General features: G+C 39.5%; 1 protein-coding gene across 1 annotated transcript; it reads left to right on the top strand.

Annotated features, from left to right (window-relative positions):
- Positions 1 to 852: 852 nt before the first annotated feature.
- Positions 853 to 14,892, top strand: LOC103582256 (hephaestin-like protein 1; the record flags this gene model as incomplete). The annotated part of the gene is made up of 7 exons (XM_008563906.1): positions 853 to 1,087; positions 1,742 to 1,921; positions 4,282 to 4,536; positions 6,548 to 6,716; positions 13,928 to 14,067; positions 14,217 to 14,348; positions 14,681 to 14,892. Coding segments are annotated over exons 1-7 (1,323 nt in total), but the record flags the coding sequence as incomplete, so codon positions are not given.
- Between the last annotated feature and the right edge of the window lie 3,908 nt (positions 14,893 to 18,800).

Below are 18,800 nucleotides of genomic sequence, written 5' to 3'. Positions count from 1 at the left end.
TGAAGTGTGTCCACTTCCATCTCCCTCTCTGTCCCTCACTCTCCAGCCTTTTTTTTAGTAACAGTGCAATTCCTCCCAGTCCTTTGAGGCCCCTCAAATCCCATCTCTATTATAGAGGTTTTGATAATTATAACGTGCAGAGATTGGTCTCCTGTCTTCTACTCAGGTGGTTTTCACACTACTTTTAGCAATGTACTTTCCTTAATTGGGAAATCTTGTGCAATTGTAGTTTATAAAACAGAGAGTAAGGGGCTGCTCTGCCCACTTGCCCTTATCCACTCTATGACAGACCTTCCACGTTGCAGAGTACAGGTCTCCTCTGGGGTATCCCATATATTCTGACCCAAAATTACATTTAACACATTATCTTTTTTTATTCTCCAGTTGTTCCATGTGTTCATAATGCACATTCTGGACTGCCCAACAGAATGTAAGGTCCCCGGAGGCAGGAAGAATGACTTACACTTCCTTCCTAGCTCTTATGAGGCCTACACGAGTGCTGGATCTGTCTGTATTCACTATTTCTCCTGCTGCTTCTCCTTCCCTTCTTGAACTGATGTCAAGTGAGGTGAACTGAAATCTTCCTGATTGGTACAGTAAGCCCATCAGAAAGAGTCCTTATTATGAACATTTATTAAGTTGTGCAAAGCTCTTCATATACATTGCCTTATTCAATTTTCACATCCCTGTGGGGTGAGTATCAGTGTTCTAGATTTACTGATAGAAAACGGAGGCATTGAGATTTGAAGTCACTTGCCTCACGTCCCATAGCAAATCAATTTTAATTCAGTTACGTTTGATTCCAAAGGTCTTGCGTTTTCCACTATAGCATGTGATGTCTGTGATGTAACTATGTTTGATCTTTTCTTGGAAGGAGCCCTATACCCAGATGGAACGTCTGGAAAAAACAAGAATGATGACATGGTTCCTCCTGGCAAAAACTATACCTATGTCTGGCCAGTCAGAGAAGAATATGCACCTACTTCAGCGGACGCCAACTGCCTGACCTGGGTGTACCATTCACACATAGACGCCCCTAAGGACATCTGCTCTGGGCTAATTGGCCCCCTGCTGGTGTGTAAGCAAGGTAAGGAGGCCTCCTCTAGGAGCCTGCTCCCAGGTAACTGGTGTGTCCAGAGTGTGAATAAGATTTAGGTCTTGTTTCACACCCTCTCTTCCTCCACACAGAATGTGCCTAATTTTCCAAATTTTTCTTTAAGATTAGGAAAATTCTTCTAACATGGAAGATCAATCTGACACCGTAGCAGAGGGCAATTATTCAGATTCTAAGAACCATCACAGCATTCTGAAACTTATATGCTTTTTCAATTTTTTTAAATAATAACATTCCATGACACCACCTGTAAGAAACTGAAAAATTTAGTGAAATGACCAGGAATGCTTTTTGTTTCATTATTTCACTCGAACCATCAGTTTGCTATTTTATTCTCTAGTAATTGACTTAATGTGTCTGTGCTCTGTTCATAAAGTCTGCTTCCTTTAGAGATAGCCCGGTTTCCAAGTCTGCAGTTGTGAAGATTTCTGTTTTATGACTTTTCTTTTCTGTGGTTCTGTCATTTCCATTAAAGCCTTTTGCTGCTTTTATATTGTGGGTTATCCTTATGTATTTAGGTCTTCAACAGACTTCAAACTTACCTGACCCCAGTGGTAAGGAGCAAAGCTCACCTTTATTTAGCTCACCTTGGACTTTTTTCTCTACCCTTTTGAACGTGCCTGATAGGTATCCTGAATAGATATTCGGGGACAAGGACTGATGTGGATCAAGAGTTTGTTATAATGTTTACTCTTGTGGATGAGAATCAAAGCTGGTACCTCGATGAAAATATCAGACATTTCTGCACTGACCCCAATTCAGTTGACAAAAAAGATGCTGTTTTCCAGAGGAGTAACAAAATGCATGGTGAGTGCCTCCAACGTTCTCCAATGCACAACAGTGCCCTTGGTACTCAACGGCACTACAAGGGATGCAAAATGCACAGCAAGGTTGAGCCTAGTTTTGCAAGATTTATAAGTTAGTGATTTGAATGGTTAGAAAGTGATGTAAGATATGATACGTGGCAGAACCTAAAACAGTCTGAGAGGGGACAAGGTCATAGAAAAATTGCTTGATTAGGTACAAAATCTGGACAGAGCTGTGGTGCAAAAAATGGAGGGATCAAAGTGATAACCAGGAAAGAACTGGTGCTTGAAGTGAGCCCAGAGGATGGGTGGGTTTAGATTGACAGAAAGGAGAAAGGAGAATTAAGTCATCATCATATAGTAATCCTGCATTTTGCAACCTCTTGCTTTATCCGGTAACCATTTTCTGAGTGGCTGCTAAATTTTAATAACTACGCAATACATGGGGTTTAACTACATACTTGTGAATTTGTTATGTTTCCTAGGCATTCTTTAAATCAAAAAAGTTCATCAAGCTTCCACACTATACACCAAACCCTGTACTTGTGCAAAATAGCGAATTCCTGTAGTTACCCTGTCAGCTCAGACACAACACTTACCCATGCCTGTTTTGCAGAGTAGTGGCTTAATGTAGCATTTCAGAATGTGGGGATTAAGTGGTTTCTTTCCACTCTTTTCCAGAGAGTTCTAGTAGACATAAAAGGAGCTCTTCAATGTAAACATACCACTTCATCCATTGACAAATCTCCTCTATCTTTTGCTTGTCTGTCTCTTGGAATCACCGTAACTGAGGCAGCCTCAAAATAGTCAAAAAATTATAAGAGAAAGAGAAGGAGCTGAAGATCATCTGACCTCCCATTTTACAGATGAAAAAACTGAGGTCAAGAGACCACCAATAACTTGCCTAAGATCGAAGTGATAATGAGTGCCAGAGAGTTGCCTGAGAGAACTGGAAAGAGAAGTCCTATAGCAAATACATTTTAATTGCCTGTGTTTGATTCTAAGGCACGTCAAGGCATGATTGTCAGTACAGTGACTATTTCTGTTTTATTGCGTTGTCTTTTCCTTCTAGGGATAGTTTAGCACTCGTGTGTGTAGTGGTGCTTGGAAAACATTTTAGGAAGGAAGGAAGTGAAGGCGAGAAAGAGAAGAAGGGAGGGAGGCAGAGAAACAGTGAACGATGGAGCAAACACAGATCTAAATTCGAATCGTTGCTGTGACTAGTTTTACTCCTGTTCTTTACTAAATGGGAGTGATGGTCTCAAATATTGTTGAAAACTGTGAACTGTGATGGTTTAAGACTCAGCTGCCCACATAATCTGTCTTACTCTGTTTTTATTCTTTTGGAGTGAAAATGTCCAATAAAAAGGAACAAATTATATAAGCAAATATGGACTATATTTAAAATAAAAACCAGCCTATATGCAAAAGTAGTTATTTGCAGGCAATCAGTCCTCCCAAACTGGCAAAGGTGACCCAACTAAGTATAGAAAAAATTTGACTTACAAACTATTCTATAGAAAATGCTTATTCAATACAAGATTTATTGAATAATTTATTTAAATTTACTAAAATGATTCAGAATTAATTGTGTTGCTAAGTCATTATTATCTTAATGACAATTGCTATTTAACTCTGTTCCAATTTAAGAAGGTATGTTGTGACTTTTTAAAAACCCTGAATCAAGTTCTTTTCTGCACTTGGTCAAGTCCTGGTTGCCATTAAGATTGTTTGAAAGTATTTGGTTCAGACTTATGGCATAAGCTCAAGATTTTGCCCCAGCAACACTTAGTAAAAACTGGGTTTTTTTTCTCCCTGCTTTTTAAAGTAACAAAATATAAACGTGTCTCATTAGTCCCTTCTAATCAGTTCCTTTCCTTTCCATCTTGCTACATGCTTAAGCAGATTCTACATGCCAATTTTTCTGCTAGGTTTCCATAGCTGTAAGATGAACAAGACAGGGTTTCTAGTTCTATGACAGACCACAGTTTGGTGTGGATGGCAGATATGCAAATGAAGGACAGATACGCAAATGAAGGGTTACTTAGGAAGTATCAGCAGAGCTCTGTTTACTCCCGACCTAATTACCCTGTTCACAAAGAAGCTCCAAGGCTGTTTTCAGTGCGTGCTGATGTTCACTTTTATTGAGTGCTTTTCTCTCAAAAAAGACCAATACAAAGCTTTTCCTTTTTTTTCTGGGACAATATAATTTTTTAAAGAGTCAGGCTTTTCTGCATGAAAACTTTACAACCCATGATCTTTACTGATTTTCCAGCTGTGCTAGAGCACATATTACCAGCGCTTCTGGTCTTGCTCACCTTTGCAGGCGAGTCTCTTCCACTGGTGTGTTTCTGTTTTCAGCTCTCAATGGATACCTCTTTGGTAACCTTCCCGAGCCTGAAATGTGTGTTGGTGAATCCGTGTCCTGGCACCTATTCGGAATGGGGAATGAGATAGACATCCATACCATCTATTTTTATGGTAACACCTTCATCAGCAGAGGGCATCGGACTGATGTTGTCAACCTGTTCCCAGCCACCTTCCTCACAACAGAAATGATAGTCGAGAATCCTGGGAAGTGGATGATAACGTGCCAAGTCAGTGACCACCTACAAGGTAAAAAGAATAAAGACTGGTGTGCAGATGCTCAGAACAATACAGTTAAACCACACAGTCACTGGTGCTCATCCAGTGCCTGCTGTTAGATAGATTCTTGTACATATTATGTTTAAATAAATATTAAATATATAGCAAAATACAATGCTCATTTATTTGGTGTCCTATCAACAGATATTTATCGATCACCTCTCTATGAACAAGGCGGAGGGAGAGCGGTTGAAAAAAAAATGATGAGAACTTCAAGGAACTTACAACTAGTAGTTGCCTGTGTACAACATACACAGACATTCACAACATTAATAACATTTGAGGCAGAACGTATCTTATTCTGCTCTTTGCGTGCTATAGTCACTACTCCGGAGGAATCAGGGGGGCTTCCTAAGGAGCTGGCTCCTAATCTGAGTCTTGAAATATAGCTAGGAACCAATAGGTGAAGAAAGGAAGAAAGACTTCCCAGGTAAAGGAAGCAATGTGAACTGGGAAAAGCACATGTTCTGTTGGAGTTACTGTAAATGGAACAATAAATTTACCATTGGAAAGGACTTTCTATGTAATTAAAACCAATCCCCCATCCAATTCCTGAATTTCCTTTTTAACATCTCTTTTAAATAATTGTAGCAGCTCAGCTCTGGACTGCTCTATCGGAATATTTTTCCTTATATTGAGACAAAATCTATTGACCCATAGCTTACTTGCGGGTCTATAACAGGCGCATGATGACATTTGTTGACTTAAATGCCTGTTGAATGACTTGGTTCTGGTTCCATGCTGTTAATTGGGTGGGAGGGGGGAGAGGGAGGAGGGAGGGAGGTTTCGGTGATGGGCCATAATAACCAACTACATTGTATATTGACAAAATAAAAATTTTTTTTAAAAGTCAGTTTTTTAAAAAATTTTTAAAGACCTCAAAAAAAAAAAGTCTCATGCTGTTAAATCTGAGGAAAAAACTGTAGAATTAAGATCAAGACATTAGCAGCCATTTAAGACTAGAAAGATTGCTAAACTTGGCTGATAGTTATGGATGTAAACTGGTGTTTATACTTCACTGAAATACAATATTTCCTAAAATTTCCATCCTCTTAGATTGGTATAAAAAATTACAAAGATACATGTAATTTGATTTAAAAAATTAATATTCTCATACAGAGATAATGGCATCACATTTTGATGAGTATCTTCCCTCTCTATTTTGTATACCTTTATATATAAATACATGTCATTTATAAAATGAAATCAGACTATTAATACTGCCCTGTTGCTTACTTTTCCCACTTATGAGTATATTTGAAATATATTTTTATGTCAGTAAATATAGAGCTACTTTAACATTGTTAATGATTCCAGTGTCCATTATAAGTTTACAATTTGCTTAATGAACATTCTATTGCTTAACATTTATATTTTCTTTTTTTTTTTATTGCAAACAGTACTGATGAGTCAATTTACAAATATGTTTGCACTTTTCTCTGAACATGTCCTTGGAAAAATGTTTAGGTTTGGAATTCCCGGGTTAAAAAAATTAATTTTTTTTTTTAAGTTACAAACATACATTACCAAATTCCCTTTTAGAAATTATTTTTCCACTTGCAGTTTGTGAGCATTCCCTTTTCCCCATTCATCTGCCGATACTGAGAATTATTAGTCTTTCTATCTTTACCAATCTGATCAATGAGCAACAGTGTCGTTTGATTACTATTAAGGTTGAACTTTTTATTTTCCAGTTGTTTATTGACAGACATTATTTCTTTTGTGAATATCCATTTATGTCCCTTACCCACTTTCTACTGGGAATTTTTTTTCCTTTATTTAAAAAATTTATTTACATATTAATCTTTTGTCACATGTGTTATAAATTTCCCCCTCACCACCATTTATTCTTTGTTTTTAACTTTGCACGTGGTCCTATTTTCTGTACAAAAGTTTTAAATGTTCATGATGTCAAATCTATCAGTCTTTTCCTGTCTGATTTCTTTTATACCTTGGCTTGTGGTTTTCCTCTGTTCTGCAGCTGGTATGCTGGGGCAATACAATGTTGGTACCTGCAAAAGTGATATTTCTCAGCCCAAGATGAAGGGTCAACAGAGGCGCTACTTTATAGCAGCTGAAAAAATTCTTTGGGATTATGGTCCTCAAGGTTATAACAAATTCAGTGGCCTACCTCTAAATGCCTCTGGCAGGTAAGCACTCTTTGCTGGTGTTTCTAAGCCTCTCGTAAGAAAAGATTTTCCCTGTGATCTCATTTGTATCTAGGCAGTGCTCTGATGAGCACCTACTGCATAGATGGCATCATGTACTGCTTAAGGTGTTCTTAAGATAAGTACTACTGAGAACTGGCAGAGTATTTATTGCTTTGTGATGTGCTGGCTAATTCAAAACACTAAGTTCATTCATTCATTCATTCATCAAACATTACTTGAATACCTCCTATGTGCAAACTACAGTGCTAAATGCCATGAGAAATACTAACCTGACAGAGAATAGAATAAGGTCTTTGTTCATACGGAGCAGTCTTGAAGAGGGAACAAACCAGGACTTTCTTTGAGTGGAGATGAGTTGGGCAAGGAAAGTTACCATTTTTGGGTCAACTGCTGCCTGATTTACGTTATGCCCTCTCTGTGTACTATGAATGTCCTTTTCCTCTCTGTCTAGTAAAATGCCATTTTTCCTTCAAAGCCTAAATCTAATGTCACATCTTTAGTGAAGCCTTCCCTAACACCTGAGTCATAATTAATCATTTTCTCACTGGGCTGTCATAGCACATAATATTTTTCTAATTGGATCTAGCAATTCATTAGGCAGATGTGGACTCCTGTGACTTATTATAAAATTATATGCTATGATGTCTGTAAAGGTATTAAAAATGTACAGTGCAATATCAAGAATGATTGCTATTACTGTATGGTCCTTTTTTATGTCTGAGGGAATGTTTAAAAAATTCTCTTTGTGATCAGTGATACAACATCCTTTGTTTCTTTAATTGTATGTTTCATTCGTTCATTCTTTCATTCATTCACCAAACTGATGCACTTGAATCTTGCCAGAAGAATTTGTGTGACCATATATGGAAAACTCTTTGATATCAGCCTTCTCTATTGACCAGTATTTCTTCATAAACAGGATAATGAGAATTAGCATTTATTTATTTTTGTAATTGAAAAAAATTGGTTAAACATATTTGTGAGGTGCAGAGTTGAATATCAATACCTCTGTACAATATGTGATGATCAAATCAGGATAATTAGCATGTTCATCTTTACAAAATGTGATCATTCCTTGTGTCTATTAACCAATTTCTTGCTAACGCTCTTTCTCACCTCTAGTAACCACAGTTCTGTTCTCTCTTTCTGAAAGTTCAGCGCATTAATGTGATTGTTCTTTCTCTCTCTTCCTCTTTCTTTCTTTTGTTCATTCATTCTTTCTTTACTTCTGCTCCCAGTTATGAGTGAGGACATGTGGTATTTCTCTTTCTGTGCCTGGAGTGTTTCATTTAACATAGTTTTCTACAAGTTCATGCATGTAGCTGTGAATGGCAGAATTTCATCCTTTTTTATCACTGAGTAGTATTCCATTGTGTATATATACCACATTTTCCTATCTACTTGTCCATCACTGCACATTTAAGTTGATTCCATATCTTGGCTATTTTAAGTAGAACTGTGATAAACATGGGAGTGCAGGTATCCCTTTGACATGATGATTTCCATTCCTTTGGGTATATACCCAGTAGTGGGATTTCTATATTGTATGGTAGTTCTGTCTAAAGCTGTTTGAGAAACCTCCATACTGTTTTCCATAATGGCTGTGCTAATTTTCAGTCTCACCAATGGTGTAGGAGGGTTCCCCTTTCTCTGATCCTTGCCAACACTTGTTATTCTTTGTCTTTTTATAATAGCCAGTGTAATTGGGGTTAGATAATATCTCAGTGTGGTTTTGATTTGCATTTCCCTGACGCTGAGTGGTGTTGAACAGTTTTTCATCTGTCTGTTGGCCATTTGTATGTCTTCTTTTGAGATATATCTATCCAGTTCCTTTGCCCATTTTTAAAATCAAATTATTTGGTTTTTTTACTGGTAAGTTTGAATTCTTTCTATATTCTGGATATTAATCCCTTGTCAGATATATAGTTTTCTAATATTTTCTCACATTCTGTGTGTTGTCTTTTCACTTTGTTGATTGTTTCCTTTGCTGTGCAGAAGCTTTTTAGTTTGGTATATTCCAGTTTGTTTATTTGATGTAATTCCTTTTGTTGCCTGTGCTTTTGAGGTCTTATTCATAAAGGTTTGCCCAGTCCTACATCCTGAAGTGTTTCCCCTGTTTTCTTCCAGTAGTTTTATAGTTTCAAGCCTTACATTTAAGTTTTTAATCCATTTTGAGTTGATTTTGGTATATGGCAAGAGGTACAGGTCTAGTTTCGTTCTACTCCAATAACAATCTAGCAGAAAAAGAAATCAAGAAGGTAGTCCCATTTACAATAGTTTCCAAAAAAATAAAATACCTGAGAATCAATTTAACCAAGGAGGTGAGAGATCTCTACAATGAGAACTACAAAGTGCTACTGAAAGAAATTAAAGAGGACACAAAAAAATGGAAAGACATATGATGCCCTTGGATTGGAAGAATTAACATTGTGAAAATGTCCATACCACAAAGTGATGTACAGATTCAATGCAATCCCCATCAAAATACCAAAGAAATTCTTCACAGAAACAGAAAAAACAATCCCAACATTCATACGGAACAACAAAAGACCCTGAATAGCCAAAGAAATCCTGTTTGCTAACATTTTGTGGAGGATTTGTGTCTGTGTTCATCAAGGATATTGACCTGTAGATTTCTTTTTTTTATTGTGTCTATGTCTGATTTTGGTATTAAGGTGAAGCTTGCGTCATAGAATGAGTTTGGGAGAATGGCTTCTGTTTCAATTTTTTGGAGTAGTTGAAAAGGATTAGTATTATTTTTTCTTTAAAGTTTTGGTAGAATTCATCAATGAAGCCATCCAGTCCTGGGCTTTTCTTTGTTGGGAGATTGTTGATTACTGCTTCAGTCTCATTGCTTGTTATTAGTCTCTTCAGGTTTTCCATTTTTTCTTGGTTTAGTCTTGGTGGTTTTTATGTGTCCATAAATGTACCCATTTCCTCCAGATTTTCAAATTTGTTGGTGTATAGTTGTTCATAATAGTCTCTAATGATTCTGTATTTCTCTGGTATCGATTGTAATGTCTCCTTTTTCATTTCTGATTTTTTTATTTGGTTTTTCTCTCCTCCTTTTTTAGTTAGTCTGCCAACAGCTTATCTATTTTGTTTATCTTCTCAGAAAAGCAACTTTTTGTTTAGTTGACTTTTTGTATCATTCTTTTGGTCTCTATTTCATTTATTTCTTCTCTGATCTTAATTATTTCTTCCCATCTACTAATTTGGAGATTGAATTATTCTTGTTTTTCTAGTTCTTTGAGATGTGGCATTAGGTTATTTGAAGTCTTTCTTACTTTTTGATGTAAGCACTCATTGCAATAAACTTCCCTCTTGTTACCGCTTTTGCAGTATCCCATAGGTTTTGATAAGTTATGCTTATATTTTCATTTGTTTCAAGGAATTTTTTGATTTCCTGCTTATTTCTTCTTTGATCCACTGGCCGTTCAGGAGCTTGTTGTTTAATTTCCATGAATTTGTTTATTTTCCAAAGTTTTGTTTTTTGTTAATTTCTCATTTTATTCTATTGTGGTCTGAACATACATTTGATATGATGTCGGTCTTTTCAAATTTGTTGTGACTTAGTTTGTGGACTAACATGTGGTCTCTCCTGGAGGATGATCCATCTGCTGATGAGAAGAATGTATAATCTGCAGTTGTTGGATGACATGTTCTGAATATGTCTGTCAACTCCATTTGGTCTAAAGTGCTGTTTAAACCCAATGTTTCTCTGCTAATTCATTGTCTAGATGATCTGTCTAATGCTGAGAGAGGTGTGTTAAGATCCCCAACTATTACTGTGTTGGGGTTTATTTCTTCCTTAGATTAAATAAGCTTGATATATCTGGGTGCTCTGATGTTGGTTGCATGTATATTTACGATTGTTATATCTTCTTGTTGCATTGATCCTTTTATCATTATACAGTGTCCTTCTTTGTCTTATACAATGTCCTTTTTCTCTTTTTCTAGTTCTTGGTTTGATGTCTATTTTTTCTGATAAAAGTATGGCAACTCCTGTTTGTTTTTGGTTTTCATTTGTGTGGAATATCTTTCTCATATCTCTGCACTGATGTCTGGGCATCTGGTGGTGTAGTCACTTCTTTTAATTCTAGAAGTGGTTTTTGAAGGGAGAGACTTTTTCCTGTGGAAGTATCCTATATTGACAGTCAGGTTGGGTGTTTGGATCTGGGTGAGTTTGGATCTGGGTGAGTGTGGTAATGCAGCCTTTGTGTGACTTCTTTAGCTGTATTCAATCTTGGAGTTGTCTGTGGCTGCCTTTGTGGCCTAGGTGGTGGGGACCTTGGTAATTTCTTCTTGGAGTGGGTGATCTGCTGACAGTCAGTGAGCAGGTATACATTGTTGCAGCAGGTCTTGGCAGTTCTGTAGAAGGTCACTGGATCAGCTGTTGAGCCTGGAGCAAGCCTGCATGGATGCTGCAGGACCCATGCTCTCTAGTGGTGTGCTTTGGGGAGAGAAAGCTGCTACCCAATCAGTTATTCATTTGGGAGTAGGTGTACACAGGTGCTGCAGGGCCTGGCAGCTCTGCAGGTGGCTGCCTGATCAGTGGTTGGGCCTGATGCAAGCCTTCAAGAATGCAGCCAAGCCCAGAAGCTCTGTAGAGGTCTGCCTTGGGGTATCAAAGACTTGCCCTGTCTGCTCTTGGTCTGGGAACAGATATACACTGACACGACAGGTCCTGTCAGTTCGGTATAGGGCCACTGGATCAGTTCTTAAGTCTGTAGCAAGCTTGCAAGGAAGCAACAGGCCTCCTTGGCTCTGTGGAGGGCTGTGGGGGTAGGAGAAGCCACCTCTGGGCTGGCTGTCTGTGTGGGCATCCATAGACTCAGTGGGTCCATGGGTTGTGCAGGGCTGGTGCATGCCAATATGGAGAATAACCACTTATTGGTGGCTTCCCTACCCAGCTGGTCTGCCTGCCTGCCCCAGGGGGGAAGGGAGGGAGTGTCATGTGGGCTCAGACACTGGGGTCTCGGTCCCTCTCTGTTCTAGGTTCCAGTCAGCTAGGGCTGTGGTCTTGCTGGCACCCATGCAAATGTGTGGAGGCATGGGGCTGTGGGCCAATATGGGCACCTGTGGGTTCAGCAGATTTGTGGGCTATGCAGGGTGGGCCACAAATGTGGAGAACCACTTCACCTTGGCTTCTCCTCAGCTTGTCTGCCTGCTCACCTAGGGGGGGAGGGGATTCTGCATGGGTTCAGATGCTGGGGTCTTGGTCTGTCTGTCTGTCCTAGGCTCCAGGCAGCCTGGGCCATGGTCCTGCTAGTGCCCATGTGAATGCAGTAGAATGCAGGGAGGGCCTCCAGACAAAGGGAGTCAGTCTCACTGGGTCTGGGGCAGGGCACACCCTTGCTGCAGGTTCAGTTCCCAGAGGGCACTGTATCTCAGCTGCTGAGGGCAGGAGGGATTTCTCTTTCCTTGGGCTTCCACTATGAGACTGTGCACTTACATTAATCTCCAACTACTCTCCAACTGTGCCCGGATCCCAAAAAAATGGGGGGACTCTCTTGAGGCAGGGATCGCTGGTGTTTGTGGCAGCAGTGAAAGCAGCTGGGGTATTTTCCAGCTTACTTTCCCCCCGTCTGAGTCTGAACCAGTCCCTGCAGCTGGGCAGAGGTTGGTGCCGTTCCCATCTTCTGCACTTCACAACAGTCTTGTTGTGCTCCTGGTGCTCTGCAGAGTATTTCCTCAGTCATTCCAGTCAAAATATATTTGTTTGTCTGTTATTTTGGCCTCTTTTTATGGGAGGGCAAGGGCGGGGACTAGTGCAAGACCTCACTAGTGAGCCATCTTGGGGAAAAAACTTCAGAATTAGCATTTAAAGTTATGACTTAGAGGAACTTCTAGAATTCTGAAGTGCCTTCTGAAATATGAAAGATGAAACTATATTCAATCGATATTTAATGTGATGTGTAAAAGCACGATGTACTAGTTGACATGTGGGATGCAAGAATATCTAGCAATGTTCCCACCCTCAGGTGGGGAAAAATGGGAAAAGAGAAGTAACTTTGCAAGTTACAGATAAGAGTAAGATGAGCGCTCCAGAAAGTGAGTTCTCTGGGCATTCAGAGAAAGCTAGGTTAGCCAGGAGACACTTCACAGAGGAAGCGGGATTTATGCAGGATCTTAAAGAATAATAGAACTTACATAAGCGAATAGAGAAGAGAGGGAAATTTTAGATGCAGGGGTTAATGTAAAGCACCTACTATATAGGGGAAAGTGATTAAGTCAGAATGACTGGAGTGGAGGATTTGCATAGGGAAATGAGCATTTGCATAGAGCGTAGGGAGAGAATTGAGAAAAAGTAAATTGGATATCAATTGTAGAGGTCCTTTAATCCTTTCAAAGTTTATTTAATTGGAAACTGGAAGCAAACAAAGTTGGAGATCAATGTTGGTAGTAGTGTGCCTGTTGAGAAAAACAAAATGAGTGAGCTACTAGGAGACAAGCTGCAGAATATGCAGATTGGAGGTTTACGTAAGGATCCAAACCCAAGGTGAGGGCATGAGCTGGGGTTGTGGCAGAGGGAAGAAAGGGAAAAAAAAAAAAAAGATGCAAAAGGGACGTAGAAAAGAAAGGGTGCAAAAAACAAATTTGAAAGTAAGGGTGAATGAGATAAGGGGATGAGGCAGAAAGAGAAGACAAAAGCATTCTGTGTGACTCAAGAGCAATGGTACCACTGACGGAAGTAAAATAGTATAGCGAGAGCATTAGTTCATACGATAACTCTCTACTAATTAAACTATTTGATTAACCAGACAGTCCATTCCTAAACCATGCCAGATATCAAGGAGCTTACTATCTGCAGAGATTATTGATATTGGCATCAGGAAGAGATAGAGGGATGCTTATTCTGCAAAGAAACCAGTTAGCTCTTTGTTGCTTTGTAGGACACCATTTGGGACTCCAGTACTGGTAAGGAAGGAGTTTACCTTTGCATTCTTCAATTGCTGGACCTCTGGGGAAGAAAGTACAATGGCTAAGAGAGAAATGAGCTTGCACATCATCCAGCTTCTGAAGACTTTCAAGGCTGGTTGACTATTCCTGGGAACTTTGTTGAAGCTGTCTTTTGTGGGGAGATGGGTGGGTGAGTGGGATAAGGATAATAAAATGAAGCTCCGTAATTAAGTATTGGTGGATAGGTTGAGAGGTGTTCTCCGTCAGGTTCCTATGTCTTTTCACAGTGACTCTGAGCTCTACTTCACACAAGGGGACAACAGAATTGGAGGAAAATATTGGAAGGTTCGGTATACGGAGTATGTCGATGCAACTTTTACTCAGAGAAAGAGACTCTCTGGGACAGAAGCCCATCTTGGAATTCTTGGTACAGTAAAACCATCCTCATGTTTTGAACTGGGGGAGATGTTTCAGCTGGGCATATACATCTACATAGAATGACTCTTCCTTTCTTGCTCCTATTTACTTCTTTCTGTCTCTTTTCATCCTCTTCTTTCTCCTCTTGATATTTTTCAGGCCCAGTCATTAAGGCAGAGGTGGGTGACACCCTGTTAGTGACCTTTGCTAACAAAGCTGACAAGGTCTATAGCATTTTGCCCCATGGCGTGATTTATGACAAGGCCTCCGATGCAACCCCAAACATAGATGGTAAGTCTCAGCCTGGGCTTGGGAGAAACAGGATGAGTTAGCAAAGGACTTAGAATTAGACAGACCTGGTTCAAATCCCGGTCCCTTCCCTTACCAGTTCTGTGAGCTTGGGCAATTATTTAAACATTCTGAACCTGGTTCTTCTCACCTACCAAATGCAGGTGAGAGCATTCATCTCACAGTGGTCTCCCCTAGAAGGATGCATAAGAGAAAACACCTGTCTTCCACCAATATGGCATAATGAGAGAGACATCCAGGGCTAGAAGGCCTAGTCTGACAAGTTTAGGGTTCTTTGCTGTTGCTTTGAGTAATTATTCCATTTACATCGACAGGATTTCTGAAACCAGGGGCACATGTTAAACCAGGTGAAACCTTCACATACAAGTGGATGGTGCCTGAAAGCGTAAGCCCAACAGCTGGAGATCCTCCCTGTCTGACCTATCTTTACTTCTCAGCAGTCGAGCCAATCAAAGACACTAGCTCTGGCCTTGTAGGGCCTTTGCTAGTCTGTAAAAAGGGTGCTCTCAATGCTGATGGGACACAGGTAGGCCACCAAATGTCGCCAAGTTCCTCTCAGGGTTGTATAAAGGAGAGCAGTAATATGGCTAGAGATAAGAGAGTAACAGTACTTTTGAAATTGGCTTCTATATAATGGGGATTTTTTTTTTTTTTATAAATTTAAGATCTGAATTTCCAAAGTTACAAATGCTGTCCCAGGAACCTATGATTTCTGCTTATTGTAGTTGGGATTCAATGGGCCTCTTTTCCTGCACCTTGCTTTGATTTTGGAATCTTCTGAGATCCACTGGACTGCTATTGGGATCCTTTTTGGTTGGTTATTATTATTATTTATTATTTATTTTTATTTTTTGGTGGCTGGCAAGTGTGGGGATCTGAAGGATCCTTCTTGGTTGGACAAGTTTGCTCAAACTTGGCTGCACATTATAATACCCTGTGGACCTTTGAAACATCTTTTATTCAGATGCTCCAGGCCAATTAAATCAGAATTTCTAGGTGATTCCAATGTACAGCCAAGGGTGAGGACCACTGTAACTCACTACTGTAGACTGGAAGTTAATCACTATGGCTGAAGGAAAAAGACAGCATGTAGATAACTTCCTGCAAGTCCCCACTTAGAGGCTTGGGTGGTTGCACTGATTATTGTGGCAAAGCATAGCTTTTCAAGATACTTGTATGTGATATTAAAAATGTGGATGAAAAGAGGAAAATCCAGTCATTTAACCATTTACTTCACTTGTTACATCACCAGTCAGAAATAGGAAGACAATTTATTTAAATGGTATATAATGTTTGGCATTACATGGACCCACTTCTGGTCTCAAAGGAATTTCTAGGTGTAGAGGACACAAAGAATTTGGTCCACCTCAGATTTTCATTTCTCTGCATGAAGGACCAATTCTGGAAATGTCTATTGCATGTGTAATAAACTGAGTATTTGTGCTGTACCTCAACAGTTATATAAGGCAAAGCAGAATGATTATTCATGTTTTAAAGCTGTGGGGTTTTTTCGTTTTGTTTTTCCTGCACTGTTTGAGATGTCTCTTTGGTGTGTATTTCCTAAAATTAAGGACACTCTCTGACATGAACACAGTAAAATTATCCAACTCAGGAAATTAACCTTGATGTGATCAGAGAGAGAGAGAGAGAGAGAGAGAGATTATAAAAAATTGACTCATGTGATTACAGAAGCTAAATGAGTCTCAAAAGCTGCAGGGTGAGTCAGCAAGCTGGAGACCCAGGAAAGCTGATGATGTAGTCCCAGTCTGAAAGCTGGCAGGCTTGAGAACCAGGAAGAGCTGACATTTCAGTTCAAGTTTGAAGGCAGGAAAAAGCCAAAGTTTAAGTTCAAAGAAAGACAGTCAGGTAGGAGGAATTTTCTCTTACTTGGGAGAGGATCACCCTTTTTTGTTCTATTTAGGCCTTCAACAGATTGGATGAGTTTCACCCACATAAGAAAGTAAAATCAGCTTTACTCAGTCTCCCAATTTAAATGTTAACCTCATCCAAAAACAGCCCAAATAATGTTTGAACAAATATCTGGGCATCCTGTAGTCCAGTCAAGTTACACATAAAATTAACCATCACATGGGGTCCTGTCACTTTTCTTCTAACCTTTTTCTATGCTAATTTCCCACCCTCATAGACCCAGTTATTTTCCAAGTACCTCTCAAGTGATAAGGTTCTTCAACTCAATTCTTCAATGATTGGTCCTTGTACTATGAACAATTGCAGTCACAGCTAATAATAATAGCATTCAGTATTTAGTATTTGTCAGGTGTTGTGTTGAGTGCTTTGCCCATATTATCTCATTTAATCTTCACAAAAAAAAACATGAGGTGGGGACTATTGTTATCCTCATTTTGCAAATAAGGGAGTTAGGGGTTAGAAAACATGAATCACTTGCCCCAAGTTTGACAGCAGGTGAACAGAAGAGTGGCATTTGAACCTAGGTCTGCCTGCTTATGTAGCCCATGATCTTTCTTAAATATATTTTTGACCTCTTATTTTCTCCCATTTAAAACAAATTTTATTTTGAAGAATTTTAAGTCTGCATTACTTCTTTCCAAAGCCTGTGATCTTAAACTACTGCCTACTAAAATGTCATGTGAGAAAAGCAGTAAGTATATATGAGGTATCATAGAATCATAAAGCAAGGAGTATCCACATCATTGATGAGGAGTTAGGAAAGCTTCACAGAGGTGGGCAGCAAAGGTAACCCTTGGGGTTGGATTATGGGTTTTCAAGAGACAAGGGGGCAGACTATCAAAATTGAGGGAAGGCATGCACAAAGGACAGAGGCACGCAGAACAGAGCATATTCAGAGAGCTACAAGGAGCTTGGTCTTGCTTTGGTCAAAGTGCCAGGAGGGAAGGGTCAAGAGATGAGGCTGAACAGGTAGGCAGGGACCAGATCATTGTGAGTTAAGATTGTATTGTCCAATTTAAGGAGAGAGATGTGATCAGATGGCATTGCTGAGGGTCTCTCTGAAGCAGGCAGCAGAATGGAGGGTAGCTTGGATGGGGAGCATGTTAGAGACAGGAAGACACAAAGGGACAGAAAATAAAGTTACCTCTCTGTTTCACCTTTTAAGAAATGCATATTTCAGCAATTTGGGATGCCATATAGTCAGATATGCTCACATAGATTCATTAGGAATATACACAGTGGTAAATAATCTATAGTCTCCTCAATATCTACACAAGTTAACGTAACTTAGCCAAGTATCATCAGTTTTATGAATTCATTATTTCACTCACAAATATGTACTGAGTGCCTGCTTTTCCAGGCTTTCTTCTTTGAGCTGGAGATACGGAGATAATGTCCCTACCCTCATGAAGATCGCATAAAAAAAAGTTTAGAAAATAAGTTCATAAATAAGAATATAATTCCATGTAGAAATAAGGGCTGCAAAGAAGAGTGAAGTAGGGTAGAGTGAGTGAGTTTGTGGGTGGGGTGGAAGATGAGTGACTATTTTAGATGGGGTGGTCAGGGAAGGCCACTCTGAAGAGGTGACATTTGTGCAGAGAACTGAATGGAGTAAGAGAAGGAGCCAGACAAGAGGAACACTCTATACAGCACAGGAAAAGGCCCTGAGGCAGCAGTTAGGCTGGTCATTTCACTGGGAGAGCAAAAGGCCAGGGTGTCTGGAGTAAGCTAGGACATGAGTACAAGGATATGAAGTCAGGGAGAAAAAGAGAGGCCAGGGCCAGGGCTAGGAGGTCCTGGTAAGGAGAAAAAGGAGAGGAAGAGCAGCCTGACAACAGGAGTACTGCACAGTGGAAAGGCTTCTGAGCAGGGACTTNTTAACACTACATTCAACCTGCTTACAGTTATCTGTGCGATACAGGTTCTGTAGTAGGAACAGAAATTCCTTTAGTGTAATGGCCATAATTTTTCACTGTACAATTGTTTTGATTGACTTTTGTACAACAAACACTACAGTCAAATCCCACTTGCCATTTTTCATACATAACCTTATCATTCTTTTCCCATTATAATTAATTTCACTTCTCTTTTCAGCCAGCATGACTTTTTTTTTGTTTGTTTTCTTTTTGGCTTTACTACATCTCCACACACACAAACATTTTCGTGTGTGCTCAACTTAAATGCAACCTTTTTCATGATCCAGTTCTGTTTGTCCGGTTTCTCCAGAATTCATAGCACTAGCCAATGACACACGTGTTATGACTTTAATCTCTGGGAAGCGGGAGCACGGGAGAAGAGGAAGGAGGCACAGAAAAAGAATGAGTCAAAATGAAGGCAAATTTCGCAGATGTCCACCACCTGTTATCTGTCATGTGCTGCTGATGGTCAATCTTGTCTGACCACCTTCCAAGAAGAGGTGTAGCAACAAAGTCTCAAGCTATTCCGTGAAATTGGTTGGGCTGAAGGAGAAAGAGAAACAAATGTCTCTGCCCTTTTCTGACCCCA

The sequence above is a fragment of the Galeopterus variegatus genome, unplaced genomic scaffold, assembly GCF_000696425.1.
Source record: "Galeopterus variegatus unplaced genomic scaffold, G_variegatus-3.0.2 Scaffold15420, whole genome shotgun sequence".
In the NCBI taxonomy this organism is placed as follows: domain Eukaryota; kingdom Metazoa; phylum Chordata; class Mammalia; order Dermoptera; family Cynocephalidae; genus Galeopterus; species Galeopterus variegatus.
This window is presented reverse-complemented; position numbering and strand designations above follow the sequence as displayed.